This window comes from Chenopodium quinoa, unplaced genomic scaffold (genome assembly GCF_001683475.1).
Source record: "Chenopodium quinoa cultivar QQ74 unplaced genomic scaffold, ASM168347v1, whole genome shotgun sequence".
In the NCBI taxonomy this organism is placed as follows: Eukaryota; Viridiplantae; Streptophyta; class Magnoliopsida; order Caryophyllales; family Amaranthaceae; genus Chenopodium; species Chenopodium quinoa.
Window position 1 is genome coordinate 2,457,793 of NW_018744502.1, and position 25,578 is coordinate 2,483,370.

A 25,578-nucleotide genomic window follows, 5' to 3' on the forward strand; every position below is an offset into this window, starting at 1 on the left:
CAAAATAACTATGAGTTTTACGAATCAAAGGTTTACTCTTAATTAGAGTTGCCTTTTTAATTCCACTCAAGGTTGTTCATTTCCCAATACCTAAGCTTGGTATTTATAGGGAAATGAACCCTTGAACTTCATTCCCCAACCAATGTGGGAGAATGAATAATTTGCCAATTAATTTATTTCTAAAATAAATCAATAATTAAATTCAATCACAATGCAACAAGTGTCAAAGGGAGAGAGAAGATTAGGTGAGGACCATGGAGAGGTGGGGGGGACCATTGTCTTGCTCCCCAAGGCTTTCCCAAAGCCTTGGTCCCCACCCTCACAAAACGCCTCACCCAAAAGGGTTGCTGGGCTGCTGCCAGCTAGCATGCCAGCCAGCCCAGCCAGCTAGTATCAGACTGCCCAGCAGCCTCGCATGCTTGGTGCTGGTGCGTGCCAGTGCTAGGCGCTGGTGCGTGCCAGTGTTAGGCGCTGGTGCGTGCTGGCACTAGTGCGTGCTGGCGCTGGTGCTGGCCCTCGCATCCCACGCACCACACGCATCATCGCTGCACCCCTTCGCACATGCTCGCACTCCCAGCATGTGTGCTGCTAGCGAGCCACGCATGCTGGCCCCTTTGCCTCGCCAGCCACACGCACCATCCTTGCACCATCCCTCGCATATGCACTAGCTACGCACCATACGCACTAGTGATGCACAGCGTGCATTAGCCTCGCACCACACGCACACCCACGCATCACACAGCAACCTTGGTGCGTGGTGATGCTGGGCTGCTGTGCGTGGCCTAGCAATATGCTGGTGCCCTGGCCCTCGCACATGCATGGTGCGCTGCTTGGTGCTGCCATGCAAAGGCTAGCACACAAGCCAGCACGCATGCTGCGATGGGCTGCTTGGTGCGCCTGGTGCCTGCGATGGCAGCGATGGTGCCTAGGCATCATGCTAGGGCTGCGATAGCGCCTAGGAATGATTCTAGGGCTGCGATAGGTTTCCATGGCGGGCTTAGGCTGCGATGGTGCACCTAGGCTACGATGGTGCGCCTAGCACACCTAGTGTGCTTAGACTTGCGCCTAGCCATGCTAGGTGCATGCTAGCCTGAACTAGCCTAGCATCCACATGGCTAGGCCAGTGTGGTGCTAGGGCTATGTTCATACTTGTTGCTTTGTGATTTCGCGACGCTCGGTCTCGACACCCTAGGCTCGATATCCGACGTCTGTATTCGTAAAACTCTGCTGACTCATTAAATCCTTTCGGATCAATTTGTCGTCTCGGATCAGTGATTCGATTGGGTTCGACCCAAAGGGTTCAGTTAAGATTAAGCTGTAACATCAATTGTACATTGATATTACTGATCGGAAGCGACATCCACCTAGGCATTCTGATCACTTGACCTTATTGAAGAATTAGCTCTGTAATAATTCTAAACCCTCTATCGGAAGAATACACTTGTTGGAAGGACACCATTCCTTTCACGTAGCTGTTGAAAATAAAATAGCTTGTTTAACTTGTAAATGTGTTAGGGAGATAAGCGTATTTTACACCATATTACATGGTCTAGCCGGGATGTAATATATATGGGATAACTATTTGGTTTAATGACATTTCTTTTTTTAACTAATTGTATATGATTTGTTATATCTGTGTTTAACTTGTACATAATAATATGTTTTACAGATCAGAACAATTAGTATTTATCGGAGAGATGTTCATAATAATAATAGGTGAAGGAGATGTTGATAATGTAAATAAACTTACGTATATTAATAAGCTAAATATAGTATTCCCGTATTTTAAACAAGTATCTTTGTATAGTTCTAAACCGACCTGATCCGGACCGGGCCTGACTTGGACCCGTTGATTCAGGTCCGGTCCCGGTCCTTGAAAATCCAGGTTTTCGGTTTCGGTCCGGACCCGGTCTAAACCCGGGGTTTTCAGGTCCGGACCTGAAACCCGGAAAAATTGTATTTTAAAAAAAAAAAAAATTTCAAAAGTCAAACTAAGGCTTGACTCTTCAGTTTCCTCTTTCATTTCTAAGTTCTAATCCTAACTGGCTAACTCCCTGTCTCTCACTCTCCCTCACTTTCACTCTCACTATCTCTCAGCCCAACGCCCACCGCCGATACCTCCCTGCCTCCCTCACTCTCTCAGGCAACGCCCACCGCCCACCGCATGCTACATCAGCCAGACAGCCACTGCACGAATCTCCAGTAAGTTTTGTTGTTTTTGTTTTTTTTTAATGTTAATCTAAATTATTAACTTATATACCTAAATTCTACGTCTGGATGGATTTGATTTGAATTCATCTTATAATCATCCCACAAGGCCACAACAATCTTCTTTTGGATACTGGAGAATTGGTGTTGCGCTTTTGCTTGAACTTAATAACCACTTTTGTGATTAAAGTATTCGCTTATAATTTGGGTATTTTGTATTCAAAATAATGAATTAAGTGTGAGAATTTATATGTTTATTCATGTTTCAATTGCTTATAATGATTGTTTGATGTTTGCATGTTGAATTTCTTTTTTTTAGTATGGTTTATTTTTGACTTACCCACTTCGTCTTGAGGTTAGTTTGAGCTCTATTGCTCAGTTTTCGAATTCGACACCAACTTTACTGCAGAGATATAACCCAAATGCGAAATTTAGTGCTCGGGCCTGGGATTGTGTTTATTTCTGCTAAAAGTATAAATATCTTCAGAGAATCAGAGTACTATTTGTGCAGTATAAATATATTCATTCTGGATCACAGCCTTTGAATCTCTGTTAGGCCAAATTTAAATAAATAATAAATAAACGTAGCGCATGATTTGTAAGAGACTCAGATAATTAAGATTAAATAAGTTGGCTAACTTGTATGCAGTTCAGGGGTTCTTATTCTTGTTCTTATTCTTGCAGACTTGCCTAGGGCTAACAAGGGAGTGAAGGAACCACAGATTCTTATTCTTGCAATGTAAGTTGTTCTTAAATTCTTTTATAAAATGGTATGTGTATATAATTGTTACTTTAAAATTACTTATATTGTATATTATTATATTGTAGATGGAGAGCTCTCAATCCAAAAGGTCTGCTTCTTTTTCTAAACAAATGTCACAGCCACTTTCTGAAAAGGATATGGAAGAATTGCAATCTACTTTGCCTCCTAATAAGAAGCTAAAAGTGGGGCGGGAATATATATGGAACAAAAAAAGTAAGAGGAAAGCTGAGTATTGGAAATATTACTTAGAGTACGTCGAGAATGGAAAACTACGAGCTGAATGTAAGTTTTGTCCTAAAACTTTTGCTGCTGATGGTAATCTTAATGGTTCAAAAAATGTTAAAAACCATGCTGAATCATGTCTTGGTAATCCTGTTAATATAGAAAAAGAAAAGGGCAAAGAAAAGCAAACTAAATTGTATTTTGATCAAGAACATGAGAAAGGTGAATTAAAGTGTGGGAGTAGGATTATTAACTTGAATGATGTTAGAGAGGCATTGATTCACATGATTATTGTTGATGAGTTACCATTTAAGCATGTGGAAAAACCTGGTTTTAGGCACTTTGTGCAAGTTGCATGTCCACAATTTCACATTCCATCTCGTGTTACCATTGCTCGTGATTGTTTAAAGTTGTATTATAGTGAAAAAGAGAAATTGAGAGAAATGTTTAAGACATGTCAAAGAATTTATGTGACCATTGATACTTGGACTTCAATACAAAGAATTAATTATATGTGTCTTACAGCTCATTTCATTGATAATGACTGGAAATTGAATAAAAAAGATCATAACTTTTTGTCCAATTTCTAGTCATAAAGGAGAGGCTATTGGAAAAGCAGTTGAGGCATGTTTAGAGTATTGGGGTATTGATGATAAACTTTTTACTGTCACTGTTGATAATGCTTCTTCAAATGATGTTTCTTGTGCACACTTGAGTAGAATGGTTAGAAGAACAGGATGTGTTAATGATGGAAAAAATCTTCATGTTAGATGCATTGCTCATATCATTAATTTAATTGTGTAGGATGGTATTAGAGAGTATGGTGCATGTGTGCATTGATAAAGTTAGAAATGTTGTGAAGTATGTTAAGAATTCCCCTGCAAGAATACTTAGATTCAAAGATCTTGTGCAAAAAGCAAACATAGATTCAAAATCTTCATTATCCTTTGATGTCCCCACTCGTTGGAACTCCACATACATAATGTTGGAAACAGCTTTGAAGTTTCGATGTGTTTTTAGTGGGTTATCTCTTCCTGATGGAGAGGATTTGAATGACAATAAAAGGCCTCCCGAACCCGAAGATTGGGAAAAAGTGGAGAGGTTGGTTTTGTTTCTAGAGGGGTTTTATGTGTTGACTAAACGAATTTCTGGTTCCCATTATGTGACATCTAATAAAGGTTTAGGAGAAATTGCTTCTATGTATGATATGTTGAATAATTGGGAACAAAGTGGGGACTTGAATTTTAAAGCTATGGACATTGCAATTTAAAAAAGGTTTGATAAGTATTGGGGGGATGTGGATAAAATGAATAAGTTCATTTATGTTGCTCTTCTTCTCGACCCTCACTCTAAGATGGTCATTGTTGAATTGACACTAACGGATATGCATGGACCAAAAAAGGGTATGAAACTTGTTAATGATGTGAAGGAGTTCACTTACTCTTTATTTGAGGAATATAGAAAAATGTATGCTACTTCTAATATTCCAGATTATGGAGCTAATATGTCAATGGATATTGATAATAGTATAGGACTGCGTTCCGATTATGTGAAGAAACTAAAAGAAAGAGCAAAACGATTAAAGGGGACAAGTGGGTATGCGATAAGTGAGTTGTATAGGTACTTAAATGATCAATTAGGGCGGGAGGAGGAAGAACAAGATGCATTGACATGGTGGGGTAAGAATGGTCAGTGTTATGTGATTCTTAATTGCATGGCACGTGACATACTAGCCATCCCATTGTCGACCGTTGCATCGGAATTTGCTTTTAGTACGGGAGGTCGTACTCTAGATCCATTTCGGAGTTCTTTAACTCCTAAGGTAATGCATCTTTATCTTTTTATTTTATAAAATCAAGTTCGTTTATATCTAAATATGACTTTGTTTATACATTTTTATGTAATACTTTTGTATTGAAGATGGTTCAAGCGCTACTTTGCACACAAGATTGGCTTAGAGCTAAGGGAGTGCAAATCGTTGATGTGGAAGAAAATTTGAAAGAGTTAGAGGAAATAGAGAAAGGTAGTATTAATTTTATGAACTTGAAATTTTGTTACACCAAATTTATTATTTCGTTGTTATCAATCATTAATATATTCTAATATATTCTATATTGTTTTTTATTTAGAGGTGGAACGTGGTGAATCTAACGATGTAGACGATGAAGTTGTTTTCGTGGACTCATTAGTGTGAATCACACAATCAAAAGGAAAAAAACTCGTCAAAATTCAAGTTGTCCTTGGAGAATTTATGTATTTCTAGTACTTGAGACTTAAGAGACTTTATGTTATGTTATGAGTTTTCGTGGACTCATTTGTATTTTTGGTGTTTCAGAATTGGGACTTTATAGACTTTATGTAGTTTTGTGATTGATAATTTGGGTTTGTATGTAATTATTAATTTATGAAACAGGTCTAAAAATCACAAAACAGGTCCATATGCAGGTCCAACAGGTTATTTATTAAAAAAAAAAAAAAAATCACAAAGCAGGTTCATTCAAGTCCAAACCCGGACCGGACCTGATTTTTTAGGTCTGACCCGGAACCAGACCTGTTGAATCAGGTCGGTCCCCGGTCCTCAAAATTCCCTAATTCAGGTCCCCGGTCCAAACAGGTCCTGTCCAGGTCCGTTCCGGTTTTGGACCGGTGCACACCCTTAATTATAATGGTACTCTAATTATTACGATTGTTGTCTTATTTGAATTTTTATGAAAAATGAATATGAACATTTAAGCGTCGGTTTTTTTTTCATACAAAAAAATAATGATAATAATAAAATGCAGTTTTGGGTATTAAAAGATAATATGACGTTTTTTTTTTGGTATTTATTTAAAGGGATAAGAATGTATGAGACACAATGAAATATATAGTTTGAAACTTAAGATTTAAAGAGAATTCAGTTTAAAATGGCGTACAAAAAAAAAAAAAAAAACCGGTAGGCGAAAACCAGAAATGGTCCCAACACATGTATGTACAAATATCATGCATAAGCATAATAGGAAACATTGCAAAAGTTACTTTCTATTTTTAGATTTTTAAAATGTTTGCACTATAGCGAAACGGATCAAAACATTACAATGAATACGTATAGTTTTATTCTTTTTGGAAGACATAGCTTTTTATTCTTGCAAGAATGTGTAATAATTACTGGACTTGGTTTTGATTGGTCATACTATGTACTAGAAACTCTTCTTTCTTTGTTTCATTTCCTTTTATGTTCTTCTGTTTTTGTTTTTTCCGTTTACTCTGTTTTATTCCTTTCAACTTCTTTCTTTCGGCAAAAAAAAAAGAAATTCCAACAACAAAATGACCAGTAGTGATAGTACTGCGACCTCTGGGAAAGTCTTCCAACCACCTTCTTGGCAGCCGAATGTAAGCAAATCACAAGAACAGAATGTTTCAAGTTTCTTGTTATAATTGCCGACGTTACACAGAAGATGAACAATCATCTGGCCTTAATGCAACAAGGTACCTCTAAGATGGAGGCGCAAAATGGAAGAAGGAGAACCGAGCAACAAAAGAAAGCGAAATCGAGAGGTGGATGCTGATGAGCGTGAATAGAAAGTAACTGTGTTTGAAACAAACAATGATGGAGATAAAGTCGTCGTTGAGGAAGAAGGTAGGACCGAAGAAGAAAGCGAGAGTGAGGAAGAGGTTGAAAGTGACCTAAATTCTGATTCAGAATCCGAGACTGAGGAAGAAGCTGTTCCAAAATCGGATGCATCATTTGAATTAGACAATGGTTCAGATTTTGGAAACTATTCTGATGATGATGATGACAATGATAGTGGTTCTGATTTTAGGAACCACTATGAAGATGAAGGAACAAGCGAGAACTCTGATATGTACAAAAGGAAAAGTCCATGACTGAAGGCTATAATAGGTCATTTTGATTAATGTGATGCATTTTGGGTCTTTTGTCATTTCCTTTCCTTTGCTGATCTTTAAAAGTGCTGACATGAAGCAACAGTTGTTTAAAGATTTTTTTTTGGTCTTTTACATTTGATTAGAGAAACTTATGAACTAGTTGTGAAGATGTAGTTTAATCCGTAGTTTATGTCATTGGTACGTATGAACAGTATGTCGTAGTTTCTAATGATTATGTTTATGATTTATATGTAAGTAATCGTTGACCTTGTTTTAAAGGCATTATTTTTGTGTTGCATTTTATTGTTTATATTTGCTAATATTTACGCTTGGTATAGGTTAAATGATGATGCGGTCATATGTGAAATTAGAGGGTTACATATGAGGTGGTTTGGTTAATGGATATATTTTATTGTTTATGTATGGAAATTCAGCATTTATTTGTAATCTTTTGTGATGGTTTATGGATATAACAATTGATGCTTCTGTAAAGTAATTATTCTTTTTACACTACTTTGAAAGAATGATAAGGTAGACTATTTATTTGCTCTTTTTTATAGTGATTCTAATAAGTAAAGAAATAACACACTTCAAGTACTTAACCATATAATATTTCACATTATATTTACATAATAAGCAGAAGGCCGTATGGCTACAACCCACACAAACCTAACTTTAACCCTAATTCGAGCTTTGTGGAATAATTCAGAATGGAAAATCGCGTCTAAAAGAAGCTATCAAAGATCAATTTCCTTCACATATGATAAAACTGACTTTAAATTGCACAAAAAAATCATCGTCGTATGACAGTTGCCAGCGTGCGTGACAATCTCGTGGTGTCGCGACAATTGCTTTGTTCTTTTTTGCGTATTTTTGTTTCCGTATATTCTGTAAATCCTACCCTTTCTGTCGCACCACATCATTTTTGTCATGGCACGGGAAATTCCAACATGTAACGACAAATGCTAATGTGGTGCTACAAAATTTTTTCGGTTTTTATTCTTCTTCATAAAATTGTAACAACATGTAATGACAAATGCTAGTGTGGTGCTAATGTAACAACATGTAACGACAAATGCTATGTGGTGCAACAAAGATAATTTTTCCCGTTTTTATTCTTCTGCGTAAAATTCCAACGTCTTTCAATTTTTATTATCCCATGCCTAAAGTTGTAATCAGTATAACGTATAATTCACTTACAAGTACAAACATAAAATCACACAAAGTTTGATTGTAATAAGCACAAACGTATTTTAGTGGTACACTTATTGCTTAAGACATGTACCATTAATTATTATATGCATTCCTCCTATGACGAATTAAGGGGAAGGGTCTGGGAAATGGCAGTTCCCCAGATTATGTGTGTCGGATTTATTTATCTCCCCCAGTAAATCATCATTTGCGCTTAACATTGATTAACCACCATCATTACATTCCAACCCACTACATCCACTCCCTTGCAAAATGTCAACCGTCATTTTATAGTCTACAAATAAGGCATTTTCACTAACTAAGTTACTCATCTCAAAGATTTAAAAATACCTGACTTCCTTCTATTCCAAAAAATAGAGGTCAGGCTCCACAAAAACGCAAAAAAAAAAAAAAAAAAAAAAAACATGGATGTAGTAGCGAAAAATTTCAATTTCCACGGTTGACATCCTTCCGTTGGAAGTGTTAGCGACCATTCTGTGTTGCGTTGCTAAGTCATCTCCTGTAGATTTATTTCGGTGCAAAATAAGGTAGTTCATTTTACTTATAATTTGTACTCTGTTTCCCATCCCCCTATACACAAAGATTTTAACAATGTAATTATGGCGTATGACATGAAAAAAGTTGCAAGAACCTACGAAGGATAGCCGAAGAAAAAAGAGTCCTTCAACAAATTCACCTCCCTTGGATTCAAACACGAAGGTGGTAACACCGAGAAGAGGCAGACGCATTCTTCATGAAGTGCGTGGAGAATGAACATCTTGAAGCTCTGCTTGAGTTTGGATTTGTAAGGCTTCTTTCTTATTACTTGACAATATTATTCATTATAATATTACAAAAAACCTGTTGATAATTGTTAAAACTTTTCTATTTTACGTTACTATAGCGACAATACTTCAACTATATGGTGGTTGACGAAGGGTTGAAGAGGTTGGATATATAGTAAGCCTCATATATATATACACCGGGGAAGAAGAAAAAGGTGGTAAGCTTTTGGAGAACATTATCAATAGTATCGGATCTGCAGGGATCGTCCAGTGCAGGAGGAAGTTACGTGACATGGTGAGGTCAAATTGGATGAGAAATAAGTTCGTTGTAGATTATATGCCACAGCCGCGTTTATTTTGCAAACAAAAACTACAACACGAGAAGAACTTATCTGCATGGGCTGGTCTTTATGACGAGGATGCTGAAAATACAATATCTTGTTTAACTTGTAAATATGTTAGGGAAATAAGCGCGTTTTATACAATAGTAAATGGTCTACTCATCCGTCATGTATGATAAATATTATATGTATAATGACATTTCTTTTTTTAACTTGCAGATTATGATTTGTTAAACTCGTGTTTCTGTTGTATGTAATAATATGTTTTACAGTTCAAAACAACACGCACAAACACAGTAGTTCACAATATTAGCTGTATTGTTCTCAGTTACTCCATAACAAAACAAACCTATATTATTTTACGTTGTATCAAATGCAGAAATTCAGGACATATAAACAGAACAACAATCCTAAAATTTTACAACACCAATAAAATAATAGATCAATACGAATTTCAACTCTGACAACGTCTACTCTGAACTTCAAATCCTACATATGCTGAGAATGTACCACCCTAATTACAAGAACAATCTGTGAATCATAAGGTGCACATTCATAGGAAACTATTCATGTAACTACCTCTATTTTCAACACATGAATATAACTGCCCAATGGTACAGTTCATGCACGATAAGTGTACCACTGAAACATGTTTAAACAACAAATACATTCTAATGCATTTATCAACCAGTTAAATCGATTACATTACAAGTGATTGGAACCTGATGTACCAGGAGTACCTAGTACACTTGCAAAAAAACCACCAGAATTTGTTCCCCTAACAGAAGTGAAGTACCCTAAGGAACCATCCACATCCCTCATTTGAATCCCTCGAACTGATCGTACATAGTCATTCGTTGACAATGACATACTGTTCTGTGCCACCGCAACTTGCTTCTTTGATACGTTTTTTGCCCTAGTAGCCTTTTCTTTTCCCTTTTCTCTGTGCAAGATGGATACCTTATATTGGTTGTACGATGGGCCTTCTTCTTGGGCAACGGTGGATCCCTAATCGCTGCTGGTAAGGGTCCATCACAACTTCCTACCACGACACTGACTGGTGTAGGGATTGTATTTGGCAACCCAGATGCATGTGTGGTTGGTGTATATGTACAACCAGGCCCCTTGTTCAAAGCCACAAAAGAAGGCGTTCGAATAACACAATGTACGCCATCATCCTGACCTTCATTTTCATTATCCTTAGCCGCCAGTTCCTGTTTTTTGGCAACCATTGCCAACACTTCATCGAATCTGAGGTCTATCAATTGCAACAACTCTGCCACAACCTCAACACCCTCCTTACAAGCTGAAGCCTTAGACCAAATTGGCTCATACATCCCCATCAATTTGTGATGTTTCCTAGCTTCATCGATTTTAAGTGGATCATGGTAAGCTACTTTCACTCGTGTGTGTTTCCTTTGAATATCCTTCCTCCAACGACGTAGAATATACTTCTCATGAACAAAAGAAACACCTCAATGGTCATACACAAAGATCATATGTCGACAAATGATTCCATGGCACTCAAAGTGTTTACAGTCACAACTAGCTTCATATGTATTACTGTCATAGCACATCCTATAGCATCTCCGAGTCTTAGTCACAGATTTTTTTTTTTTTTCATATTTTGGCTTGATCCACACTCGGTCCTCAATAACAAACTCAACTTGATTCTCACCAACTTCATAGTCATCTAGGCGACGCACGTACAACATCCTCTTGCACTCCTACTAGACTTCTTTAAATTTCGCGTCTGTGTAAAACTTCTGGAACACTTCCTTCGCTTGGAAATTGGTAGCTACATGCATGATGTGCCATAGTTTGTTAGAGTTTGCAATTCTTTCTGACTCAGCCCTTACCTGCATTGCATCGCAGTATCGAAGCACAAATTCAGACAACGTTGTATGCTTGTTAACATAACCTTTGAAGAAGTGATTGAAACTTTCAGAACGTTGGGTCGTCTCATCCCGGCCTAGAATAAATGCTTCAAATAGGCTGGGATCCATATGTGCCTTTCCTCATACAGCCCTACATTTCAAATAATTGCAATTAATGGCCCAACTAAAAATATACAAACCTCATACACCTGGACTCCTGTGAATGGTACATTCACTGTCTCAGTACCACAACTAAGAAACTTGCAACAACAAAATTCAGTGGTACAAAAGTCTACCACTAAAGCTGCTCCTACCCTAAATCAGAACTGAAACATCTTCCAGTCCCCTACACACAGACAGTTACACCTCTTCATATTCTAACAGAAATCAGCAACAATCACAAACAAAAAAACTAAAAAAAAAAAGGAAGAAATCGAAGTGCAGTACCTTCAAGCCAACTGTTATCTCCTAGTTTGTAATAATCAACTGCGTCCACCCAACGATCTACAAATTCATCAGCATCTAAACTACCATTAATGATATTTTCAAATTCATCCTTTACAACTTCATAGTCCGCATGCTTACCCACATACCTCCCAAACTTCTGAAGTATGTGCCATATGCACCACCTATGGTAACTCTCAGGCATAGTCAAGTTTACAGCTTTCCTAATCGCCGGATCTTGATCCGTTAGGATTGAGAATAGGAGCTTTACCCCCCATGCAATGTAGCTAAGTCCTCAACACCCACTCATAGGTCTCCGCCGTCTCCCGAGAGATCAAAGCACATCCAAACAAAATACTCTTCCCATGATGGTTCACACCGATAGACACAGCAGAGGGAAGGTGAAATTTGTTTGTCAAATACGTACTGTCAAAACACACAACATCTCCAAACTCCTCATACCCAGCTCTACTCCTCGCGTCTACCCACACAATATCTTTTAATGCCCCGTCCTTCCCAAACCGACATAGATGGAAAAAATTCTGATTGTCGGCACTCATTTTGTTGAAGTACTCTATCATGTCATTCGCATCACCCTCAGTAAGCTCAAGTCTCATTTTCTGAGCCACTTCATTCTCCAAGTCTCTTTGCGTAAATGTCATCTCCTCCACTCCATTACGCTCCCGAGCATAACAATTGTACATTTGGGATACCTTCACCTTAGACTTCTTCGCCGTATGCACCTGCTTCACCAAGTGATTGTTTTGCACCATTGACTCGTGCTTCCGGTACATCGCTACATCCTTTGACTTTTTCGGAGTAACAATGTGACCTTTATGCTCATTTACACTGGCATATAACTCCACAGGACACCCGCACTTTATAGTCTTCCGTTTCTGAACTGTCTCCTCATCTTGCAACAACCCTTCCTTAAGTGCATCCTGTTTACGCTTCCTTGAAGCGTAACCATAACAATCACAAGTCCACTTTGCATTCCTTCTCTGCTTACAACACTTCCCCTTTTCCAATTCCTTCTTCACATCCACCCACCCAGAAGCAACCCTCACTATACCAAAACCCTTTTGCCTAGCATAACTCCAGAAATAGGTATCCAACTCATCCCAACTCCCACATACCATGCCCAAACTTGGGGGTAGTACTTCCTCTTCCACACCAAACACAATGTGCACCATTATCGTGTTCTTCTTTGGGGTTATGAATGAGGGACCTTCTGCACCAGTCCCATCAAATTCCCCTTCAACACAAGGCTCAACTTCATCTTCCTCGTAATCTGCCCCCTTATCCTTATCCTCAACCTCAAACCCTTCCCCCTCTTCATCCTCCTGCACCTCACCTTCTCTTAATCCATCATCACTCACTAATCCCACACTCTCTAATCCCTCCTCATAAAAAGATACATCATCCTCCCCACCATCTTCATATCCATCAGTAACATCCACCTAATTCACATATACAACCATGACTCATTGAAAATACAACATTACAACAAACAACCAATAACCAAACACATACACGAAAACACCAAACCCAACAAACTATATGATCACATAATTCATAACAAAATTTTTTCTTACCTTCTTTAACAGCAACTGGTTCGATAAATAACAAGTTCAAAGGTTTTTTTTTTTTGGTTTGTACAATTTTTAACACAAACACGTTCGACAATAACTCATACAATTAGCAGCAACTCATCCTTCACTCCATCACCATTCTTAAACCAACACATTCCCAAACAATTATAATACATTAAACATTTCATCAACCCAACTACAACACCCATTTTATCAAATAACAATGAACAATCTACTTTCGTATCAAAGATTATGGCAATTTAAAATTACCAATTAGCCATTTACTTATTCAATTGCATGGATTGAAGTTCATATCACATTTACAACAAAAGGTCCTAACCATAACAAAGGTTCCTAAGCCTAACATCTTCCTCATCTAATTAAAAGAGTCTACATTTTATAACTACCCAATTCAAATACTCATTTATAACCCTCAATTTTCAACTCCTTCATCTTCAACTCCTTCCTCCACTTCAACTTCCTCATAATCTGACCCCCATTCCTCTCCATCATCTTCTGATCCCTGTTCATTCTCCTCCTCATCTCCTTCTCCATACCCATGCTCACTCTCAAGTCCCTCCTCATTACCACATACATCATCCTCACCACCATCACCCCCCCTATAACAATGACAGCCATAAAACAATCATATACACAACACCACCACAAGTAACAAAGTATAATATCTACATTATACATAACATCATTTTCATGGCTACATAAACCACCATACCAATGAACAACCATTTTCCAAGTATCAATTTCAGAATTTAAAGACAACCCTCACTATTAATTTCAACCTACTCCAAAATCCAACAAACACAACAAAGATTAACCACACTCACTAATTGATCAGGTTAAAATCAACAATCTAACAATACGAACAACAATTGCTCTATAAATGACTTACATTTAAACAATATGCCTACTTATTTAAGCACTAAGACAATCACTATCAACAACAACTATAATTGAGAGACACCAAAAAAACCCTACCTTTTCAGCTAATTCAATTTTGTTTACTCCCTCAATTCATGCCTTACTAACTGTTAACTCAAACAAATACCTCATACACAACAGAACGACCTATATAGGGGTTTCAAACACTTACATTCTCACTATCAAACCGCAAGTCCCTTGCGGAACCATGGCCTTCTTCACCACCTTCACGCAATGCTTCCGCTAAATCAACTCCTAATAAATCAGCAGCTAACCGATTTTGCATTGTCAAAATTTAGTTTGGATTCACAAAATAACTGCTAACCATCTATAAACAACTACATCACACTTCTCCATTTCCAAAATTAATTACAAATCTACCTTCAAACTAAATAATTACAATAATGCATGTACGAAACTTACATTTTCACAATCAAATCGCAGCTCCCGAGCGCAGTCATGTCCGTCTTGTCCACCATCACCAACTGCTTTAGCTACATCCACGCCAAGAATGTCAGCTAACCTCGTTCTCATCCTTAATTTCCAATGTCAAATTTAAGGCATTTGTGTGGTTTTAGTGCACCTGGGACAGGATTTCAATGCCTTCAATTTCATTTCGCTCAATTCGCCATTAAACAGTAAAACTATGCTTTGGGAAGAAATAGGAATGAAAGACCTTTGGGAAAAAAGAGGAATGAAAGAGGAAAGTTGCTTTATCAGACTTCATTTTGGTTTCCCGCTTAGATTTTGGTTTCCTTGTTTTCTCTTTCTTTGCCCCGTTATTTTTTCCTCTAGTTGGCACCTAGTCCCCACCCAACTTCAACATATTTACATAGATTGCCATCCTATTTGCTTCCTTCATCAATAACGCCTATCCGCTGATAGTTATCCCACATTTTTACATAAGATCGGAAATAATGAAAAAAACGAAGGTTAAGAACTTCATGTAATACATGCCAAAGTAACCCAACCTGGCGGAGGCCAAAAATATGGTTGAGAACCTTCCAAATATTTTTCCAAAGGTCCACAAGTTTCATTTTCGAAATCAAAAACACCAACTTCATCACTTTTCCACTCAAAATCATCAACTTCATCAAAATCTCCCTCTTTAATCTCCGAAAAATATGAATCCTTACTTTCTAAATTCTTAAAATGAAAGTAAATGCAATTGCCTTTGCATCCTTTTAAACCAATCGTGGAAAATGAAGAATGGTTGCTTAAAAAAATTGTGTGCTCCTCTAAATTCGTAACCAATATCCAATTCTGTCCATCTTTATCAAGTTTGAAAATTTCAACCCTGTGTACCTTTATAAGTTCAGGAGTCAAATTGGTATACAAGTCCACCATTAACAGATCATCCGCTACTTTCACTAGACATTTTTTATCACCACCAATAACAACAGTTTTTACTAATGTTATTGTGACTGAAAAGTCAATAACCTTAATGGCTACCGTCCTACCTGAATTCGTGACAACATAAAATGTACCATCATACTCTACTACATCCACATAGTGCAAAGACCAATCATTAATATATATACTCCTATCATCATAACCCAAAGTATAATCATCCAAAAATTCCCATGACTCAATTTTGGACTGATACATAAGTAATTTACTCGTGTTATGCATGGACAAAATAACATAATCAACATTAACATTATTACTAATAGAATTAAGGAAGGTAACGGTTACCTTTTGATGCTCCATATTATTGTAGTAATCCATGTTTCTAGTACTAGGACTAATAATAATGTTACGTAACACGTACTCACTATCCAACTCTTTGATTTTAATATTAGTTAGATCAAATTTTCTAGGAAGATTAGGAGCTAATTGTTTAATGAGGGTCCTAGAAAAGGGATTGAACAAATGGAGAGCCCCGGGGCTGTGCTCCTCGGTCTTGATGAGCCACTCGGAAGCGTCGTGGTCAAAGGAAGGAGAAAGTTGGAAAAAAGTTTGTTTAGTAAGGCGGAGGTCACAGTGATGGACATTAGAGTTGAAGATTTTTATAGGAGGAAAAAATATAGGGAGAGATTGGGGGATAGAGAACCGCCACGTAAAGCAGACAGAACGTAAAGGGCAAGTGACGAACGGGGTATCAAACTTGGAGGCAATGAGGTCGAGGAGCTCCAGAGGGAGATTTGACCAATTTACCATGGCTTAGATATCTTATTTAGCAAGGAGGCCCCCATTCCTCATAATGAGAAACAACTTATGTTTCTCATGGGAGTATAACCAACATTGCACCTCACATAAGTCATTTGTTGGATGTGTGATGTGGCCTCATTATTCTGACGTGTTTTACTTGGTTTTCCAGTTGTTTTACTTGTGGGTATCTCACAGTCGACATCGTTAAACTTCAACGTTTATGGAGTTTTCATGAAAACTCAAAATCTGGGCGAAACTCAAGTCAAAGAAACCAAATTCGAAGAAGGCACGAATTTTGGGTTTTCAATTCGAATTCTTTGAATCTCAAGTTGAAGAGCTGGGAAAAACTCAACTCAACTCGAAGAGGTCCCAACTCGAACTCTTGGTTTTATTCAGGTTCTTTCTGATTCAAGTTCAATTCGAACTTGGGTTCTTGTTTTTTCTCAATTCAAACTGGCTTGTTGTTTTTTCGAATGTTTTAGGGTTGAGGGTCGATGTTCAGTACGTTGATTGTTTCAATTGACAGAATTATTTCAGCGAGGATTGTTTAGGGTGTTACAGCTCTAGTTCGGATTTTTTTAGGGTTGCAGATGCAAAACCAAAGGTAAAAATGGTATTACTTCGACTTTAATTGTTTTAATTTATTATATTATCTGGAATTTAATAGTGGAATTGGTGCGACTATCTGCAACAATTAAACAATGGAATTATTGCGACCGTGTTAAGGGAATATTAATTAGATGTAGATGTGTGCAATTATGCTGCTCTGAAATGTTCGTTTGATGGAATGAGGTGAATTTTGCATTTGAAATGTTCATTTGATGGAATGAGGTGAATTATTCATTCATTAGTGCTCATTATTCGTTCTATATATGTGATATTGTGTTATGGTGTGAAATTGTATCGAGTTTCGATTTGTTATGATTGATTGTGTGTAGAACAAATTAGATTGAGTATTGTGTGTAATGTAGTTAACACACCGTATTTGATGTATTCATTCTTGAAAGGATTATGAAAATGTCAGCGGGGAATGGTAAGCGTAAATGGTGAGGGTTTTTTTAGATGTATTCTTTAGGCTGGGGATGTGATTATGTTTTGAACTATGGTTTTATGTTTTGGTAATGAAGGTTGGGGTTGTAGATGAAGAGGGGTATGGGCTCAGTAAGAAGAGTAAGGTATGTGAGCAGAAGACCATGCATTTGTATCCAGAATTGTTTAAGGTACTACAATATGGAATTTTGTGCGTGTGAAATTGGTGTTTTTGCATGATTAAGGTTTATGCATGAACTAAGTTGGTGTGCTTAAGATGACGGATTAAGTTATGGAGGGGCTGTCAAAGGTAGAGCGGAGGTGATGGCTAAACATTCAAAGGCCAGAAGTCGGGTAAGTTTGCTTGTTGATTCAGTGGTCATTTGATGTGGGATATTAACTTAATTACTGTAATTGGCAGCCTCCTAACATGAATTGCCGCATTGAGTCATTTGGGCGCATATGTCAGAAATTTGATGACAGGAGAAGACGTTGGTTTTTGGTAGTCTGTTACATCTTGCTTTAGATATGCATTCACCAAGACAATTGGCATACTAGGTGATGACACGGATGGATCCAATCAGTAAAATACTTAGAAGTACCAACGGACTTGAGTTTAGGTTTTCAAAGAATCAGGTTCGGTGGGTACTAGGAATACCAATGGGTTCTAGGACTGTTCATTGTACTAAAACCATGACCCAACATGATCGTGAAAAGGTTCAGAGAATTTTTTTGAAGTATGGTAAATCGTGGGAGTCCAAGGCTAGTGGACAATCTGGTCACGTATACACGTCTGTAGGCATACCATTAAGTTCAGATATGATGAATCTGTTGGAGGGGTACTATGATGCTGGAGAGGAAGAGGAATTCAAGACGTTGTTCTTGATAATTGCTTTGGAGATGGTGTTGTGTCCCACATAGTCACCCCGGCTTGCGTCTGACCTACTACCTGCAATAAGTTGTGCTTTGGAGGCAATTGAGTACGATTGGTGTTCTTTAGTGTTGTCGAAGTTGCTGGAGAGCGTACAAAATTTTTCTCGATGTTTCTATGCTAATGGGTTTGCCAGTGGATGCGGCGGGTGTGCAATATTTGTTGTAGTATGTGTTTCAGTGTATTATTGCTTTTGTTTTTTCTTGTGCGTTTTGTTTTAGTAATTGCTTCTTTTGCTTTTACAATTTGGCAGATATTTTACTTGGATCGGTTGGATAGGGATCCTATTAAATGGGATGTTTTTCCAAGAATTAATGTGTGGACTATGCAGCAGATTGGGAAGGCAGCAAAATCAGACAAATTGTTGTCCGGCGACTACGGGAAACTAGGGGTAAGCACTTTTGTATTTGTTTTATTATATTGCATAATATGCATAGTGTTCTGCTTCAATCAAATAGAGTAACCTTTTTCCATGTTTATTTCTTTGTGAGGTTCAAGCTATTGGATGCTGCTTACGGTGAACAACACCCAAGGGATGCAAGGGATAGCGTTGGACCCCTACAAGCTGGAGTGAATAATGTGAGGTTTGATCTTGAAGTAGTTGTTCACCTATGTACTCTGAATATGAATCTGAAGTAACTTTGTTTGGATGCAGATGCATGAATTACCAGTGCCAAAGGTTAACTTCAAGTCTAGGCAAAGGAGGGGCCGAATGCCTGAGCTAACTGATCAATGAGCTCAGTTATTTGTATTTCTATTTGTATTTCATTTTAGTTTGGAATGTGTAATAAGGGTTCATTTGGATATTCTTACAGGATTTGGATATTCTTATTTTCAGTTTTGTTGAATACTTAATTTTCAGTTTGTCATTTGATGAAATATTATTCGGATTGATATTCCAATTTTCTGTTTAAAGAATGTGATATTGCAAGTTAAAGTAAAGTAAAATAAGTATGAATTAAATGAGACCTAGTAAATACAACTGTTGCTTGTGTGTGTTGTTGATAATTCTTGTGTGTGTTGTTAAAGTTAGTAGTTCTTAGTCTCCAAAACTAATGTTTGAACGTATAAATAATCCTGCCAAAACATATTAATAATAATAGACAACATATTAAATCTAAACTTCGACGTACACACCAATTCGTAGAAGGCCGAATAAACTGATTCACTCAAGGCTTTAAGATTCAGTTCAAAACTTGAAAAACAAAGTTTGAAATTAAAGCAGATTATAACTTTCAACCCATACAATAATACCTGCATATAAAGACTAAACCACATACTTTAACCAGCAGTCATATCAAAACTTTCAACCCGACCTGCATATAAAGACTAAACAAAACAGAATAATATACTTTAACCAACAATCATATCATTATGTTTTCTCCCCCTTTTTGATAAGAAAATGTTTGGAACAAAAGAAGTTGACAAAACATTGTGTTAAAAAAAATTACAGACCAAAATAAAAGTTCAAAAGTATGAAATAAAAACACAGAAATAGATGTCCAAGCCTTGAGAATAGTATCAAATCACTTCTGGCTTTGCCTGTGACGAACATCAGCATGAGCCCTGTTAACAAAGCGCCTGTGAGGATGTGAATCCCGTGAGAAATCAGGAGATGTGCCAAACAACCATATTTAAGTAAAAGAAATGAGTAAGGGGAAGGCAGAAGGGGGGGTATGGCAAATTTTCGCAAAACTGTAAATCTCAAGGTCTTGAAATCAATTCAATGCGGAATAAACTGATTTTCTAATAAAAGTCAAGGCTTTGAGATTTACTTCAACGCTTAAAAACAAACTTAGAAACTTAGGCAGAATATGGATAACGAATTAAAAACAGAAATAAAAACAGTAAAGTAAAGCAAATAAAATGAGACAAGGCACATCAATATTTTTACCAAGTTCGGCAAATATGCCTACGTCTGCGCCTAGGGTTGTTCAACCCGTAGGATTTTAAATCTTTTTAGAGTCCTAAGCACCTAGAAGGTCTCCCATCTTCTTTCCGCAGCCACCCACAGAAATAAAAAGACTACCTAAAATACTTTCAGTATTATAACATTACTCTAAGTATATCTCACTTTTGATATATTCTTTTTCACTCTTAGATACACTTTTCTTTTCTCTCAATCTAATCACACAATAAGGTATTTAAAGAACTTAGAGACAAAATATTTTAACAACGTAACTCTTGAATAACGTGAAGCTTGATAATACTTTTGTTGATATTTTCTAATGCTTCAAGGGATTTCTGCAAAACAGATATTTAAACTTCAAGGAAATCGGTTAGCACAAAATTAAGTTTAAATATGAGACTTATCCCTTGAGACAAATATTCTGATAAAACAGAATATTGTTATTATTATCTCTATCTCTGCAAAACAGAATTTGTTAAATATATTTAATGTTATCAAAAGATATAATCAAATTATTAACATAAGATAAATATCCATAACACAAGATAAATTTGTTAGAGATAAATAAGCAGAATAATTATCACAATAAGAATAAATAAGGTCAGTCCATAATTTCGTCCAGCACACAACAATAACTTGTCACACGAATTGGGCTCACACGAATTTGGCTAATTGGGCTCACACAAATAGCCATATAGCATAGTCCACGCATACCCACTAATTCCAACTTATTCTTATTGGACTTGAACAATATAACCTGCACATTCGATTGCAATGTGTTTGACTTTCATCAAAGGTGGAGTCTTCAATCTTCCCCTTGATGGAAGTCAAAACCACCAACTAATATAAACTTCAAATTAAACCAACCAACAAATTATACTAACCACAATAATAATAGAACCTGCAAATATAAATAAGACTAAACTGAACATGTTCAAAAGCTTGTTGTTTTAGGGTTTTTTGATGTGTCCTGCGGGAGAGTTACAACTCCAAGAATGCCCTTCGCCGCCTGTACCTGCAAAACCACGAAGACTCCGGTTGGTTGGAGCTCCGCCACCGACGATCAAGTCAGTTACGTACAGGAGGAAGATATTGCGTAAAATAGTGAAATTACTTCTCGCGTACTGGGAGAATTCCGCAATTGATATTGCTCGGTTTTGGTGAAAGTGTATTCAATTTCCTTGAATGTATTGGTGAACGCATTTATGAATCTCTGATGAATATCCCCCATTAATGAGGATTCTCCCACCATTTATAGTGGGGAGACTTGGTTCCCCATTTAGGGTTTCTAGGACACGTGTCAGCAGGGGATTGGAGCTCTGCTGACCAATGGATGGGTGCCACGTGTCGCTCAGCCATAGGGCCACGTGGCTGGGGTATTTTTACCCCAAACATTTGCCCCTCTCAGGTGCTGACGTGGCAAGGTGCCACGTGGCACCTGAGAAGAGAGCTGACGTATGCAATATTCATCATCACCTTTTTTTTTTTTTTTAACGAAACCTCTTCAAATTCTAACTGAAAGAGGAGGGAAAAACAGAAGGGGAAGGGTCGCGTCCCTTCGCCTTCTGAGGCAACCCCTATAAATGGGGGAAGAAGCACACGAGAGCTCATTTACAAAGTTCGTGAATTTTCTCGACTTTTGAGAGCATCCGGCATTTGAGAGCATCCGGTACTTGAAATTCAGAGCACACAGAGATTTGATAGTTTTAGAGCAGCCGGTTTTCAGACCGCCTGTAAGGTAGACAGCAAGCTAAAGTTTTTTCCTGAGGGTACCCCAAATAACCCAGCCGGTTTTCAAACCGTCTGTGTCTTCGCAAGCATCCCCAAGAAATTTCTTGAGGTTTCAACACTCTTCTACTCTAGGTACCGTCTCTATTCTTTCTTGTTTTTCCATGTATTTTCGTTTGCGTCTTTTGCTTGCATTTTTGTTTATAAGTCCCATAGGTAGATGGACCCTTTATACCCATACTCGGAACATAGTTGTGAACTTAGTCGGTCAGTTAGCACGCCTGAGTCTAGAACTGGATATGCCACCTCTGATCTTTGGAATTTCCCCTTTTCAACGCCTGTATCGACCGACTCCGTGTCTGTGCAGGACACAATGGCCAGAATTAGGGGAACACCTATGGACCCCAATTACAGAGGCGGAGACTCAAATGAGTTATCTCCTTAAGACAAGGCCTAGACGAGGCGGTTAGAGAACCATCCGGCGGCACCCCCGCCACCCCAAACGATAGTATTCTAGGCTCCTACGAGGAGACCTCTCCGTCTCAGGAGGCGGAGCAGCCAGGAGCCGCCAATGAGGGTCCCAACTCCCCATCCGGCTTTGATGACGATCGGGTTGAAAGCAATAGCTCTAGCTACTTGACCATGTCAGAAGATAGCGAGGAGGCGGAGAGGCCTTCGTGGCAAAGCAGAAACGACCCTCTCATGATCGTCGTCTCTCTCAAGGACCGGCCCTCATGCGGTCTTCTTTACAAGACTTTATTACCAAGCGACCGCTTGGGGAGGGATATAAGATGACCGTGTCGGGGGAGTTCGGGACGGTTGTATGGGAAGATGACCAACCTAACGCTAACAGTTGGTTTGGGTGCTACGAAGCGGCTTTCCTAGCCGGTGTCCGCTTCCCCCTTCACAACACGATTAAGGCCATACTTAGGGGGTATGGACTAGGCGTTTGGCAACTCACCCCGAATTCTTGGGTGAACATTTTAGGGTACATCGCCGCCTGTGAGATGCAGGATCTCAACCCCGGCTGGGAGGCGTTTGCCCATATGCACTATTTGAGCCGGAGCCCAGGCGGCTGGAGAGCTTGGTACACCTTGACGACTCACCCCCAATATATGATGACCTTGAACAAGGAGTACCGGACCTATAACCGGAAATCGGAGCTTATGGGGCAGAAGTGCCGGCTGCCCCCAGTTCCTGATAATGATAGGGAGGCCATTCTGGACTCCAAATTTTTTGAGCTGACCTCTTCTTCTCTCTCAACCGGAGAGATAATAAGGGTACCCAAGAACTAGGTGCCCAAACACGAATTTTACAAAGACGAGTGCTTCTTGTACGCCTGTGGGCTTAGCAGCATGTTTAAAAGAAAAGGTTACGAACCCTAGCCGGTTAATTTGATGTCGGCTGACCTTTTTCTCTTGATTGCAATGCAAAATTATCATGTTTCTGACCGGATGTATTTTCGTTTTGCCGAAGAAGCTAAAAAGATGCTGCCCACCGCCAAGACACCCGCAAGAAAGGCTTCAGATATCCACAAGGAGAATCTGGAGAAAAAGCTTGCCGCTCAGGCGGCTAAAAAGGTTAGCCCGCCTGACCTTCTTTATGTGCTGGCTTTGATGCTGTTTTAGCTATTTATTCACCTGACCGTTTGTGGTCTTGTTTCAGGATGGGGGTGTTATTCCCCGCTCTCTGCAAAAACAGATCAGGCCAAGGCCGTCTGTTGAAGAGCCTGCACTCAAGGTGCAGAAAATCGCTTCTACCACCCGGGCTACTACCGGCGGTAAAAACAATAAAGACCCCAAGCGGGTCTAACACTGAAACGACCTTGAAAGAGGTCACTCCAATAAGGACCGCAACTGGTCCATCTTCTGCGGAGGCCAAAGGGCTTCCCAAAAAGGTACAAACCCCTTCAACCTCACGTTGCTCGACCTACCCATGCGGGTTAAGTCGTATTCCGCGTCTCAGCCGGGAGATTCTCTGGTCAGCCGGCTGTCCGTAGGCGTAGCATACGCAGCTTTCTCACCATCTGTTTCTGGTGCAGATAACTCTCCACGCTGGCCGGACGCTGCTCAATACGCCCGGGCCATGCTGAAAGCCGTTCCCCAAGACGAGAAGGAGGCGATTCCTGGAATCAATACCTTCAATGCCGACCGGGTGATGGTCAACCTGGCCGATGTATGTCAATGAGTACCCACCCGGCACTTAATTTGTAGTATACCCATCCGGTCTTTCTACTAATACCGGTTATGTTGTTGTTGCAGGCACTGCTCCGCGTTGAGGGGCTCAAGAAGGCCTACATCTGCAAGCAGGAAGAGGTAAGAAGAGCCAAACGTTCTGCGGATGACGCACATAGTGTTGCTCACTATTTCATGATAGTGCATGACTTAGAAACTAAAGCTATAATCATGCAACAGGCGGATCAGGTCAAGTCCCTTCAACAGGCCCTCAAAGAGTCTAAGCTCAAAGTGGACAATCTTCAGGCGGCCCTGGACAATGCCAAAGACGAGCTCAAAAAGCATGAGGAGCCCCTCAAGCGGCTCGACCAGGCGGAGAGGAGCAGCAAACGGCTGCAATTAGAGAATGACCGCCTGGTCAAGGAGGCTGCTGATGCTCAGCGCAATTTCCAGGCCACCCTTGAAGCTGATCAGAGTCGACTCATTGAGGAGAATGAGCAGGACTGTAAAAACCGAATGAAGAGGGCGTTCTCCATTATCCATCCGGGTACAGACTACAACGACTGGGAGCTCGCTTACAAGTACGCAAATCTTGCCATTCTGGCTGAGGAGGAGGGCCAGTTGGGGCCTGGACCCTATGAGCAATGGGTTGAGGCGGAGTTCAGGCGGATGCAGGAGGAGACGGCTGGCAACCAAGAGGCAGTCGAGGATGAGGTTGCTCCCGGCTCCGTTCCCAACACCGACCCAACTCATCCGGAAGGGAGTCAGGCTCAGGCTGACCAGGTGATAGTGCAGCTAGAGTAGCAACGACCTCCCGGCCTGCGCGCCGTGCATTATCTTGTAATAGCGTCAGAAGGGTCGGCTTACTCTGCTGTTGTCTTTTATTTTGAATACTGATATTTTCACCGAATGTGCCGGTTTATTCTGTAAACAATTTTATATTCTCACCGGTTGTGCCGGTTATTTTTGCTACATTTCCACCGGTTGATCCGGTTTTGAATGAATTTGTTTTTTTCTTGCTTTGAATGAATGTGTTTCCGCATGCTTTTTGAATAAATGTGTTTCCGCATGACTGGTTGGGGTTAGGATAGGTAATTGCCCCTGGATAGGAGGCTGGCATGGATGAAATGGTGCCAGGCGGCTATCCACATGCTATAGCACAAATGCTAACGATTTTAGCTAAGTGCTAAATGCTAACCGTTAAAACGAAAAGCAGCCGGTTTTTACAGTTTTGCCGGCTGGCCTTTTGGGAAAGACCTTTTCATAAGATTTAGGGTGTCAACTTGCCGGTTGGGCTTTTTCAAGAACACCTCTTCATAGATTATTTGCCTAAACCAAATGCTTGAGGCCTGCCTTCTCTTAGTCGGTTAGGCGGCACCTTAAGTACCGGCTGTCTGTTTTGAGATCAGCCTTAAATGGTACTTGAT

General features: G+C 39.2%; 3 protein-coding genes across 3 annotated transcripts; 1 reads left to right on the top strand and 2 right to left on the bottom strand.

Moving 5' to 3' along the window:
- Positions 1–11,985: 11,985 nt before the first annotated feature.
- Positions 11,986–13,499, bottom strand: LOC110698215 (protein FAR1-RELATED SEQUENCE 8-like). The gene is made up of 2 exons (XM_021875614.1): positions 13,395–13,499; positions 11,986–13,158 (listed from the first exon to the last, which is right to left on the bottom strand). Exons 1-2 carry the CDS (start codon positions 13,497–13,499, stop codon positions 11,986–11,988), a joined length of 1,278 nt encoding a protein of 425 aa, XP_021731306.1.
- A 1,672-nt stretch (positions 13,500–15,171) lies between these two features.
- LOC110698216 (F-box protein SKIP23-like) lies at positions 15,172–16,389 on the bottom strand. The gene has a single exon (XM_021875615.1). It carries the CDS (start codon positions 16,387–16,389, stop codon positions 15,172–15,174), a length of 1,218 nt encoding a protein of 405 aa, XP_021731307.1.
- Positions 16,390–23,464: 7,075 nt separating this feature from the next.
- On the top strand, positions 23,465–24,955 carry LOC110698217. Its single transcript, XM_021875616.1, has 4 exons — positions 23,465–23,557; positions 23,643–23,757; positions 24,019–24,152; positions 24,239–24,955. Exons 1-4 carry the CDS (start codon positions 23,465–23,467, stop codon positions 24,953–24,955), a joined length of 1,059 nt encoding a protein of 352 aa, XP_021731308.1.
- Positions 24,956–25,578: the final 623 nt, after the last annotated feature.